The sequence below is a fragment of the Tenebrio molitor genome, chromosome 1 (assembly GCF_963966145.1).
Source record: "Tenebrio molitor chromosome 1, icTenMoli1.1, whole genome shotgun sequence".
In the NCBI taxonomy this organism is placed as follows: Eukaryota; Metazoa; Arthropoda; class Insecta; order Coleoptera; family Tenebrionidae; genus Tenebrio; species Tenebrio molitor.
Window position 1 is genome coordinate 32,175,842 of NC_091046.1, and position 13,033 is coordinate 32,188,874.

Consider the following 13,033-nt stretch of genomic DNA (forward strand, 5'->3'; position numbering starts at 1 on the left):
GTTTTATTATTCATGAATTCCGGCGTTAACGAAAATCATAACTTTGAATAAATAGCTGGTTTTAATTATTGTGTTGTTTTATTTGCACTCTTCTGTGTGGTTCACAAACCCTGTTGGAACGGATCTGGTAATGTTTAATTTGTATAAAAAAAAAAACACAACGTAGGAAAATTAACGAGGTACGATCACGCGCTCTTGGCCATTTTTGAATTTCGCGGGTGTTATTTTCATTGCGTATGTTGGTAGAAAAAAAAATGGGATGGACGCTTGGTGGGAAATTTGAATTACCCACTTGGTTCATCACACTATGAAATTATTTATTTCAATTATTTTTGACATTTACTTGACAACTTTCAAGTGTTTCAAAGAGAACAAAACTTTTATTATTACATCATACTACAGTCAGAGATCTAAAGTAATGGAAATCGTGGTGAAAAAGGTAATTGGGTTTATTTGCCTCGTTTATGTTTAAATGAGTTCCGTGACAGATTAGCGCTACTTTACATTTCATTGCTATCGCGATCCAAAGACTTTTTGATCATACGATACTACAGGGTTATTCTAAATGATTGTAGTCGAAGTAGGTCATGCCCATGTTATTACATTTTTGCCGTTTTCATGTGAACTGTCAATCAATTTTGTCCCTGTCACTGTCATTTTCAGGTAAAAATTGCGGTCGATGAGATTTTTATTTATTTTTGTTAAATATTGAGTTGTTTTGCAACCAATTTAACTCCCGTGTGTGAACGGTATGTACTCACTTATTCACATAATTTTGACGTTTTTTTATGTGGGGCGGCAACCATAAATTTTACATTCAGTTTTCATGCCTACTTCGACTACAATCATTTAGAATAACCCTGTATTTTTCCCTTGTGAACTCAATCGGACATACGGTATATTATAAATGTGCAAAAACATTTTTTCGTTTATTTGAAAAAAAAACTTCTCACATTGTCAGGTACTGATTTTATAGATATAACAATGCACAAGTTCATAATTCAGAATTCACATCATAAATAAGGGAAGGGAAGTATGCAAGTGCGAAAGGAAAAGTTTAAAAAATTAAATTGTGTTTCCCGAAAATAAATATCCAATACGCATGAGTTAAACTTCACACATACGGGCGAGAATGCATTTAGCGCATAGCCAAAGCACGCGCACGCTCCGCCCCTAACTGTTTAAGCGCGGATTTTAAATATTGAAAATTAAAACGCCGACTACACCTGACCTGACCTGACCTGACGTCACCTGAAATAGTAATTAACGTTATAAATCCGGGAACTCATAGTTTACAGTAAGTAAGGACGAGGCGACGAAGGAGCCGAGTCTTGAAACTCGAAACGAGTACTGTAGAAAGAGTTCACGGACAAATGTCGTTATGTATTTTATTTCATCCTGCCTCAAATTTTGTTTGAAAGAAACGTTGAAATTAATTTCAAAATAATTCAACAAATGCTCCCCATCTATAGTTAATTTTTTAATGCTGTAGAAAAAGTCAGGTAACCCAATATACAGTCATCAAGGCTGCCTAGATACCTTAAATTCATTTATGATTGATATGGATCCACGATGCCGCTAAAAATTCTGTTTGTCAAAATCTCCGTCAGTTTGCAAGGTTTTGACATTCGATAAAAAAATTTAATTGAAATGAGAAAACGTGTTTAATAATATGTTTAATCTAGATTTCATGAATAAAAAAGCAGTAAGTTAGTAAATAGAAACAATAATTAACGATAACTCAGACATATTATGGATTTAAAAAATCAACTCTCATCTTCGAATTCTTCCGGTTAATCCGAATCGTCATCAGACTCTCCAAGGTGTATAGTCAGTGGTTCCACGGTCACTTCAATACGCATATTCAAATCCCACATCTGCTCTTCTTTAGTTTAACCGTATCCCTAACCTTAAGTTCCGCATGTTCATCAGAGACATGTTTGTAAATGTTCAAAATCATGTTTTCTCGAATACGGATAAGGGCGATTTACTTTTTCCTTGAACATAATTTGTTCTGTGCAGCCCATCGATAATTAAGTATAAAAACCCTTGACCAAACTAGCCTTTAAATTAATCTAATTGACAGTGACACGAATTGACATTAATGCATTTATTGTGACATATGGCATCATGGATTGAAGTAATTTACAAAATTTAAATAGGAATCTAGTGAACTATTGAAAGTGTAATATGATTTGATTTTAATAAATATATACATACATAAATATAACTATAAAAAATAAATCTCTTCCAGTGGGGTAGTCTCGGGTAGGGCACCACGAATGCTGGCTGCGTTTCCTCGTTGGATAGCCAAAGAAATACATTGGCGAAGGAAATATTTCGCATTCAAATCACCGCTTTCAGCTATTAATTTTGAACCGACGTTATCAATAAAGGAACTTGCTTCTTTGCACCAAGGACCTAAAGTTTCGAAAGCAAGAGCTTTGAAGATGAAGTTAGCAGATTTTAAAGATTTATATTTATTGTGTTTTTTAACACATGCAATTTCTGCTGCGGCTCCAGAACACATTGATGTATGGTTTAAGTATGATGACGCTAGGGTATCAACACAAGTAACGTCCCATATAAGACGTTGACCCTTTGACCACGGAATAAGGGTTGCTCTGTCTGGTCTCTTGCCATCATCACGAGATAAACCATTGGGTTCAAGGGTGCAATGAAAATGAGCGGATGATAAGGCTCGTTGAATAATAGAATTAAGTTCATTGTGTCTTGGAATTCTTCCCAAGCTTTTAACGCAGCTAAGACCGTGAAAACCAGTTTCCTTTGGCATAGAACAACGACTACAAATATGGTTTTCAAAAAGACGGCAACCCAGTCTAAGGCCAACAGAAGTTTGAAAATCTTGCTTGTCTAAACAAGTACCGATGTTCTTAGATGGAAATGCATGTAACCAAGCACCTGATTCACGTTGTTGGATCGCTTTAAAACGTGCTTTGTCAAAATCTGAGTCAAATTGAAGTTCACTCTCAATGATTCTTTTTATGTTTATCAAATCTCAGGATTTCTGAGTTTTTAAACTAGCTGGAGTTTCGTTATTTACTGATAGCCACTTATTCAAAGCTTCCTCATAATAGTGTACTTGAATCTTAATATCCATAAAGGGGAGTAAAGAAGACATAAGATCTTGAACACCATGAGAAGAACTAAGGAAAGCCGGAAGACAAATATCAGAAATTCTACGAATACCCAATCCACCAAAAGAAATAGGGAGAGTTGCTTGTAACCATTGTTTGGTATTTAGACAAATGTTTAAAATAGATTCAAGACTTTCTTTGAGTAAAGAGTCCATATCTTCTAGTAAAGAAGAGAATTTCCAAAGAGCACAAGTACGCAGAAAATATGACATTTTTGGAATGAAAAGGCAATTTTTTAAAAGAAAATAAGCCACATGTGGATTAATTTGTTCGAGTCGAGAAATAAGAAGATTCAATTTATGTTGTTTGATTTTGAAATGATGGACATGAGCTTCTTCAAAAATTGGAGCTCCTAATAATTGAAGGTCATCTTTTGAAGTTATACGAATACCTGGACTAACAATACTTGAGTCGATACGTTGAGAACAAAAGAAAATTTCACATTTGCTTGTATTCACCTTAAGACCAATTTCAGCAGCCATTTTAATGATAGTATGAAAATCGTTTAATACAGTTTCGGGCGAATCTGAAAGAGTGGCATCATCTAGATACCAAATGTTTAGTTTCGAAAGTAAATTATTGACCAAAGGTTGAACTGTAATACTAAAAGACATTGGACCACAAGGATCACCTTGCTGAACACCAACCTATGATGATATTGTTTTATTACCAAAAAAAAGCAAAGAAGGGAACCGATAACTTTGGTATAGAAACGGATATATAAGAGGAAAATTATTTTTAATTGGGATAAGCATACTATCTCTCTCGATAGAATTAAATGCATTTTCAAAATCGATTTTAAGTAAAATGTTATCTCTATTTTCAGGAATGTTGATAAATGTACGAACTGAATGTATTGCTGCTTCGCAGCCTCTTTTTGTAGCAACACCAAGTTGGTGAGGAGCTAAGTATGATTGAATTTGATTGCTCTGGTTAACACAAACTATGCGAGCAACTAGTCTTCTCAAAGCACAACCAATAGCTATAGGTCTGATACCTCCATCTTTCTTTGATAATGCACAAAGAGATGCACCATAAAAGATTGGCTGAATTTCTTCAGGAATCTTAGCAGCGAGGATTGCAAAGGCTAGTTAATGAAGTCAAAGCTCTTTTACCAGCTTCTCCAGCGGCGAAGGAAATCATGTCCTTTAAGAACTGTGGTCGCATTCCGTCGATTCCAGGTGCTGAGCCGTTTTGAAACGAATTGATGCCTTTTAAAACTTCTGACTCGTTTAAAGACAGAAAGTGTATATTTGGCTGTCTGACTTTTTCTACAGCATTAAAAAATGAACTATAGTCACATTTTTGGAACATGATTACGATTAGCAACGGTTGTTTGGCAATTGTTTATTTTGTTGAAATAATTTGGTGCGTCAAAATGACTTCTAAAGCAAATCCTCCAGAAATTGTAAGAAAATCTGCAAAAGCTTGTGCTGAATTAATACCTAGCAAGTCTGGTGAAAGGTATCAAAAAAAATTAGCCATTTTTGTAAATGGAAATCAGAAAATAATGAGAAGAAAGTTACGGAAGAGGTTAAATGTTTGAATGGTTGTATATTTTATTTGTGAACTAACGTTTTTAGTCTGAGAAAGTAAGTGCATTTTCTTTGTGGCCGAAATAATTAAATTGTTAATTTGTATTTAGATCTAGTTTTGAATAAAACATTTCTTAAACCTGAATAATTGTTATTGCGATTGTTACTTTTGTGTTTCCAATAGCAACACTTAACCGGCGTCCGGCCGTTTTTTGCGTTTTCCCGGATTCAAACTGATGACGTAAGGTATTGAAATTTGACACAGGATGAAATAAAATGATGTGACAGCATCCTTTTATCGAAAAGAACTATTATTTTGCACGTTTGAATCTGGGGCCGCCGCAATTTCTGATCACGCGCCGGCGCAGCTGTGCCAGTGCTTTGGCTGTGCGCTAAATACATTCTCGTCACATGCGGTTGGTTTGGTGTTTGAACGCAGGCGTACATATTGCCATTGCCCTCATTTGACATTTTTCTGTCAAAAGTCAAAATGTCAGGATGTTGCGATTAACGTGAAAGTGTGATAACGTTGTTATTGTTATTAAGTTATTATGTGACTTTTACTCGTACGTGTGCCATTTGTGGTTGTAGCGAACATTTGATGTGCTTTGTACGTTACGCATCTTTTCACTTGCAATCGTGCAAACTAAAAAACGCAGTAAAAATGACTGAAATTGTGGGTGGATTAAATATTAAGTAAGTAAGAAATACAAACGTTTGCGTCTTACTGTGAAATTTGCATTGTTTCAGAGAGGTGGCAGAAGGTGGTACAGTTTTTGAGTTAAAATATGACGACTCTCCGAAAGAAGATGATATTACCGAAGAAAAGAATTGTACAGAAGCGCTTCAAAATTATCTTAAATTAGAATGCCTTGATGTTAATGACTCATATGATGGAGACGAACCATTTCAGAATATAGCAAAAGAAATGCATAATCTTTTACAGAATGGAAAAATTAAAAAACGTATAATCAGAGAAGGCTACGGATTAAAACCTGAATTGTTTACAAATGTCATAATACATTACAATGCATATGTACAATATGAGGCAGAACCATTTGATTCAACTTATGCTAGGAAAAAATCTTTTTGTTTTATAGCTGGTGAAGGACAAGTTATTGAAGGTTTGGAAATAGCTGCGCTGTCGATGAGGTTAAATGAAAAGTCGCAGTTCTTAATTGATCCAGAATTAGCTTATCGAAACAGTGGTCTTAACAGAATACCACCAAATTCAATAGTTCTCTTTGAAATAGAATTATGTGAAGTAAGAGAGTTTAGTGGACAAAATCCTTCTGAAAGTAATGATAAAGATTTTGCTCAAGTATATCCAAAGTGCCTTGCCTTATGTGTGAAAGGAAAAAATATGTTCAGGTTGAAAGATTATCATGGTGCAGTAAAAGAATATAGTACTGCAGCAGAAAAATTAGAGAATGCAATTTTAAATGACTACGAAGACCAGTTGAAGAGTGAAGAATTATTAGTGCGCTTATATACTAATTTACTTATTTCCAATACACAAGCACAAATTCCTAAACGTGGTTGTGTATATGCACAAAAAATTTATCAAATGGCAAAAAATAAAACTTTCAAAGTGTCAGCTAAAGTATATTTTAACCATGCAAAGTGCCATAAAATGCTGGGTAACTTTAATTTTGCAATAAGCCAACTTAAGAAAGCACAGAATTTGGAACCAAAAAATCCTGAAATTCAACAAGAGTTAGCTGCTTTAAGGGAGTCTGAAGAAATGTATAAGAAGCAAGAAAAAAACTTTGGAAAAGCATTGTTGTCTGGCTAATATTTTTAGCAACACAATTTTTCATGTTTACTGTTAATGACTTTGGAAGTATAAAATCCAGAAATATAACAAAAGCTCCCTTGAGGAAAATAAAAGAAACGTACAAGAAGCAAAAAAGAAATGTATGGATACAGTCGTGGACAGAAAAAAGTAGGACAATGTTTTTTTGCCAATGTAAGTCTGTTCCCTCTTTCCATGGTTACTATTAAAATATTTATTTATTTATTATAGAAACCCCGGATTACTCAACTCAATTTTAGCTAAATTTGTTAATCAGATTTGTCTTACTTTTTTCTGTCCGCGACTGTATGTTTTTTGTAGAAGTGCAATTTTTTGTGTTTACTGTTGTGATTGCCAATATGTTAAAAAATTGGTGTAGAATTATCGTTTATTTTTTTTTAATAAAGAAAATATATATTTAATTTAAATTCCAATGGGATGATTTTTTTCGTATTTGAAAAGCAAATCCAATAATTATAACAGAAATATTGATTTAGAGAGCGCTTGCGCACTACCGATAAAGCCAAGACGCTTGGATAATTATGGTTTGACGTTTGACACTGTGGTTTGGTTTGACATTTCTTCTGACTTGTAAGATCACGTCCTGTTATTAACGTTGTCCAAAATAAATTTAGTTTTAACTTCGTTTTAAAATTACGCAAATGAGAGAAATAGTTTAATTTAAAATTGCTAGATTTTTTTGGTAATGGCTCGTTTATGTGAACCAATCAAATTAAGGTAATGATATTGTGAAATGAATTATTGGTAGGTTAAAACATTTATTTCAATTTAGAGAGCTCACAGAGGAAGGTATTGTGTTCCAAGTGGATTCACTTCATGTCAGGGACCATGAATCAAGTTCAGAAGAAGATAATACACCAGATCTTTTAGAAGGAAATCTACAATACTTCAATAAAGAATGTGTTGGCGTTTTTGATGAAGATGATTATCAAGAAGGCGAACCATTTGAGCTAATAGCGAAGAAAATGTTTGATCTTGTACCTGACGGTAGGATTAAAAAACGAATAATTCGAAAAGGTGATGGTGAAAAACCAAAGGAATTTGCGACTGTTAGAGTAAACTATAATGGCTATCTAGAATATGATGACGAGCCATTTGATTCAACTTACATGCGAAAAAGACCTCTTAAATATACACTAGGTGGAGGCAAAATCATTGCTGGATTAGATTTTGCAATACAGTCAATGATATTAAATGAAAAGGCTCAGTTTTTAATTCATCCAGATTATGCTTATGGAAAAAATTGTTTAGTTGGCAGGGTCCCTCCAAATGCTACAGTTTTATTTGAAGTAGAATTATTTGAGATTGTAAACTGTGGTGCTGCAATTACTTTTGAGAGCTTACCAGAGGATCAACAAAAAATGTTTTCAGAAGTTTATAAATACTGCACTGCTCTCTGTGAAAGAGGTAAAAAGTCATTTCTTGACCAAGATATAAAAAGTGCCATCAAGGATTACAATACAGCTGTTAGTAAATTAGAAAGAGTGATGTTAACTGACAATGATGAAGTAAACAAACATCATGAGTTAGCACTTAAACTATATACAAATTTATTGATTTGTTATACCCGAATTGGAGAGCCTCAGAAAGGCTGTTGTAATGCTAAAAAAATTTATGATCTCACAGAAAATGGAGAATTGATGAAAGTTTCAGCAAAGGTCTATTTTAATCATGCCAAATGTCTTAGGATTTTGAGTGAATATAATAATGCCAAAGCAATTTTAGATAAGGCATATAAGCTTGAACCAAGAAATTTAGAAATTGCCAACGAAATTTTCAACTTAGAAAATGACAAATTGGAGCACAAGACGAAGCAAAAAATATTTGCAAAAGCTTTGGTTGGGAATAATTAAGTTAGATTTTCTTAAGCATGCTTTCTAACTTTTATATGTAACCAAAAATTAAATACTGAAAAAGAAACGCCACAAATATACATGTCTGCCTAGCTCTTCAAAAGACAGGAAAAAGTGTGAACAAAGAGAAAGACCAGATCTTGAGATCTTGACATGGATGAAAACAATAAACAGGCAGGTTACAGAGATAGTCATGATCTGGTCTTTGTTTACATTTCTTCAGTTTTTTGAAAAACGGTAGATATGCGCACCCATGGTTTCTTTGTCAGTATTTATTCTACAGCGTAACATTATGATAAGTACTTTTATATTGTTTTCAATTTTTTTTAGTTAATATTCAAAAATGATTGATTATAAAGATTTTTAGTTACAGTAATATTATAAAAATATAATAAAAATATCATTGCTACTTCTTTTTCTATTGTTCTAAAATTGCCTGTGGGAACGAAACATTTTTGAAAAATACTTGTACATAATCACTGAAAAAACTGATTATACAATTATTCAAAGATTTATTTAAAAGGTCATATGCTTAAAAAAAATTGGGGGGAAAAATTAATCAGTCAGTGATGTATCTTTGGTGGATTATTTTGTTGTAGTCTTTACATGGTGACCGTCCGATTAATGTAATTTTAAATCTGAAGAAGTATCACTGTACGATTTTGTTTTATAAATACATATATTGCACAGGGCGAAAATTAGTCATAATATTTGAACCTTTACTTTTTTAATTTGAACAATTCCAAGCAATGATTATACTAAATAGTTTTAGTATATTAAATGGTGGTATCCAAGAATATACTATTTTATAAACTAAAAAGAAAAATGTTCGATAGATAAACGACATGTTTTGAGTTAAAACTACGTTCTAGAATATAATTATTTGTTGAAATGTTTACTTCTTCGTTTAAAATGTAGACATCCTTTGATAACACAATCTGTCTTATCGCAAAAACCATTGGCAAGTATATATTACAAAGTCCAGATTTATAAACAAAACATCGGAATGAATGAAATTGTAACGTATTGGCAGAAAGCCCCAGGAGATACGTTTGTGTGGTGGGAGCAACGGGAGATTCAATTTAACCGTTCCAAGAATCCCACGCGTAACGTACCTTCCTACGCTCGTTGGATATAATGCCCTTTAAACTTTACTTAATTTATTACATGCCCTTACATGCTGCAGATTTGGAATTTATTCATGAAATTTTTCGAGTATTATTATCGTTTAATTCCTTTAACGTGTAAGGTGAGAGTATTTACTTTATTTATACCGTAAATTACGTAGAAATAATTTAGAGTCACAGTGTGTGAATGGTGAATATTTAAAAGTCAAAAGCGAACTTTTCTATTCTTTCATAAAATAGGTAATATACAAACTCGGACATACGCAGTAGTTTTTCTAATTCAGTTACGAAAAGCAACCATTGTGATATGTCAGATGTGCTTCATTTAATAGGTAACTAGTGAAAAAAAGTGACATTATATTATCAGTAGTGTTAAAAAGTGACATTATATTATCACTAGTGTTAAAAAATGACATTATTTTATTACTAGTGTTAAAAAGTGACATTAGTGATATTAGTAGTATTATCCCGGAAAATTATTTAAACAGCAGATTTAAACAGGATTTTAATCAGAATGTGTGCTTTTCGTAACTAAATTAGAAAAAATCTTGTACGAAACTCGTAGCAACATGGCTATTTTTTGCACACATGTTGGACCACTCGTGGTCCAATTGTCACGTCTAGTGCAAAAAAGACGCTCATTTTGCAACTCGTTGCATAAATAGCTACAGCGTGATCAACAATGACTGAGTCTGTTGGCAATGAAACAATTGAAAATACTGGTGATTTTTGTCTAGTAACTGGCACTGACCACGCATTGACTGGATTTTTTAACTTGAGATGACATTAAAAACATTCTTGGTAATGCAGGTTATGTTTATACTATTACAAAAATTAACCTTCGTTGGTAAATTTTAAATTTGCCAAATTTCATTGTTACCAACAGACTCAGTCATTCTTGATCACTCCGTATTATTTAATGAGTTCCTGTGTAAATTGGGTCTTTTTGGCAGGAGTGCACAAGTGCCCAAAAATGGCCCAATTTACACACGAACGAGTTGAATACAACGTTTTTTTGTTCGATGAACCCCTTAAACGTTTCGTTTTGACAAGTTGTGACATTTATCAAAATCTGTCAGTGGCGGCTCGTGACTCGTTGACGAGGGGGGACTCTATCACATGATTCACATGTAAGTAAACTTCGTTCAGCGAGAGATTGGGAGATTTTAAATTTTATTATATTAACCTAACACTACAAAATGTCCTAGAATATAGTAATTAGAGCATAATTTCAGAGCAAAAATGTTACGTGCGCTAGGTACTACTTTCTCTACGTAGAATTTAGTGATTTTTATGTCAACCAATCTCTCGCTGGACAAACTATACTATACCTATATGCCGTTCACGATTGTTTTAAACACGCAGGAGGCCACGATATTTTTTTGTTAGATTGGCGTCAGATCCTGTCATATGACGTTTCGTTATTAAATATTCGTCTTTTTGTCAAAATCACTAAAATAATTAAATGTTTAATTGTTAAACACCGTTTTGTAGGTTGATTCATCTTTATGGAGTGACCATATTGTGTGATTATCTTTTGTTAGGCGTACTAGATTTTTGTAGGTATTGTCTTTTTAACGGAAAAATTGCACCAAATTTAGCGATTTTAGGATAGCACCCTAGATTTTCAGATTCGACTATACAAACCTTATACAGGGTGTTTTCGAAGTTGAGGCGTTCCTTTTAACATGTGATAGTATGCGTTGTTCTAAAGAGTTTTAGCCAAAATACAATAAGTTAATTTTTTTGAAGTTTTTGAAACCGGTCCTGCTCAAATTTGCGCTAATTTGTTAGAAATTAGAATTGACAAAAGAAAAATCAAATGATCACGGATGTTAATCAAAAATACTGTCAAGAGTTGTCATCTAATTAGTCGGAATGGCTTTATCATTACGAAAATAATTAGCTCACAGATTGTTGCTAATGCATGGGCAAGGTTATCACGTTATCAGAATGCAGCTGCAACGTCCCGAGAGTACGCAGAGCGATTTCCAAGAAGACACCATCCTGCGCCACGTCAGTTATTAATCTAGTACAGCGGAGAAATAGACAGGACCGGACTCAAAATTTTAGAAAACAATAAAAATATACAATCAATTATCTCCGTTAATACCAACATTTTACTAAGAAGATTTAGGCTAAAATTCTTAAGAATAATGTATAGTACCTCGTGTTACAAGGAACGCCTCAACTTCGAAAACATCCTGTATTGTTCAAAAGCTTGTCAAAAAAGCTTTCGACGAGTGCAATAATAAATACGGGGTGCCATTTGAAAAAAATTAGTTTTTAACATTTTTAATTCGTTATGTTTAAAAAATCACAGTAGGCATATGCGACTAAGCAGGTTGTTGAGTAAACACTCAGCAGATGCAGCAAACATTCAGAAATCAAACAGCGTCAATCATTTTAATTTATGTGCAACGATTTGGAAGGTACTATGGCGGACAATAAATTTAGGCCGGCCTGTCATTGAGTTGACATCAAAATGTGAAGCTGGCATTATGTTCAACTAACCCCATTTTCGATTTTTGTCATTCTTGTCATCGTGACAGCGATAATCAAAATTAAAATTGGGAAAAGAAGCGTGCACCAGAGAGCAGTGCTACTACAAATCAGTTATGCTAGTGCGTCATGATCTGTAAGTTACGAAAAAGGCGAAGGAAACGCCAAACAGCTTGAAAACCTTCAGTTTGACAAACTGACACATTAGTCATAATGACAATAAATGGTCGCTTGCATTGACTTTTTTGAAATGTCAGAAATTTGCCGGCCTAAATTTATTGTCCGCCATAGTACGAATTTTCGAAGGGACCCCTGCAATTCGAAATTCTGGTAATAAAAGCGCCACTGATTAAAAACGATGGCAGATAAGCAAAAACGACCTGTATAAATTTGATTCATAATTTAGCATAAGAGTTCAAAAATAAAATCAAACTGGGTAGTTTCTATTTAAAAAAACATAACTTTAGTGTTTTTATAATATTGGGACACTCTGTATATACAGGCTGATTCACGTAGCCCGTTCATTAGAAACTTTTTGATTTCCCAAAATTATATTAATATGAAAATTGGTAGTTAACTATAACCGACTACTCCAAGTTCAAATGAAATATTTTCAAAATGGCTGCACTTCCGGAAATACCGGAAATCGATGCCATCTTTGTTTTTTTAAATAGAAAGGCCCCATTTTGACTTCACATTTCGATTCTACGTTAACTTTTGAGTTTAGTACGTCTTTTTGTCAATACTTATCTGTCATCGTTTTTGAACTATGTCATCTTTTTTGCAAAAAAGTGAGGTTGCAGGGCTTCATTAAAAAATTTATAATTCGTGAACCATCAGAAAGAAATAATTTATTTTTATTTTACTGACTTGCCAAATATTTGGCCGCTTTTTTGCGCTATCAACGATATTTTTTAATGTTTCATACGCCTACTGCAATTTTTTAAAATTGATAATCAAAAAATGTCGAAAACTTCATTTTTTTAAATAGCAACTACCATTTCTGATACTAGATATAGATGTAAAATTAAATTTTAAGGCC

General features: G+C 33.4%; 3 protein-coding genes across 4 annotated transcripts in view; 2 read left to right on the forward strand and 1 right to left on the reverse strand.

The window, feature by feature from the left end:
* Alk (Anaplastic lymphoma kinase) overlaps nt 1–13,033 on the reverse strand; it is a 50,991-nt gene that overhangs the window by 14,625 nt on the left and 23,333 nt on the right. The window lies entirely within an intron of this gene.
* On the forward strand, nt 5,161–6,916 carry LOC138126483 (inactive peptidyl-prolyl cis-trans isomerase shutdown-like). Its single transcript, XM_069042240.1, has 2 exons — nt 5,161–5,389; nt 5,444–6,916. The coding sequence occupies exons 1-2, from the start codon at nt 5,295–5,297 to the stop codon at nt 6,486–6,488; spliced, it is 1,140 nt and encodes a 379-aa protein (XP_068898341.1). The 5' UTR covers nt 5,161–5,294; the 3' UTR covers nt 6,489–6,916.
* Nucleotides 7,068–8,771, forward strand: LOC138126491 (inactive peptidyl-prolyl cis-trans isomerase FKBP6-like). The gene is made up of 2 exons (XM_069042253.1): nt 7,068–7,226; nt 7,282–8,771. Exons 1-2 carry the CDS (start codon nt 7,195–7,197, stop codon nt 8,360–8,362), a joined length of 1,113 nt encoding a protein of 370 aa, XP_068898354.1. The 5' UTR covers nt 7,068–7,194; the 3' UTR covers nt 8,363–8,771.

Coding starts and splice junctions, on each gene's coding strand:
- LOC138126483 (XM_069042240.1), top strand. CDS start 5,295: ATGTGCTTTGTACGTTACGCATCTTTTCACTTGCAATCGTGCAAACTA. Junction 5,390..5,443: donor GTGGGTGGATTAAATATTAA/GTAAGTAAGAAA, acceptor GCATTGTTTCAG/AGAGGTGGCAGAAGGTGGTA.
- LOC138126491 (XM_069042253.1), top strand. CDS start 7,195: ATGGCTCGTTTATGTGAACCAATCAAATTAAG. Junction 7,227..7,281: donor TGTGAACCAATCAAATTAAG/GTAATGATATTG, acceptor ATTTCAATTTAG/AGAGCTCACAGAGGAAGGTA.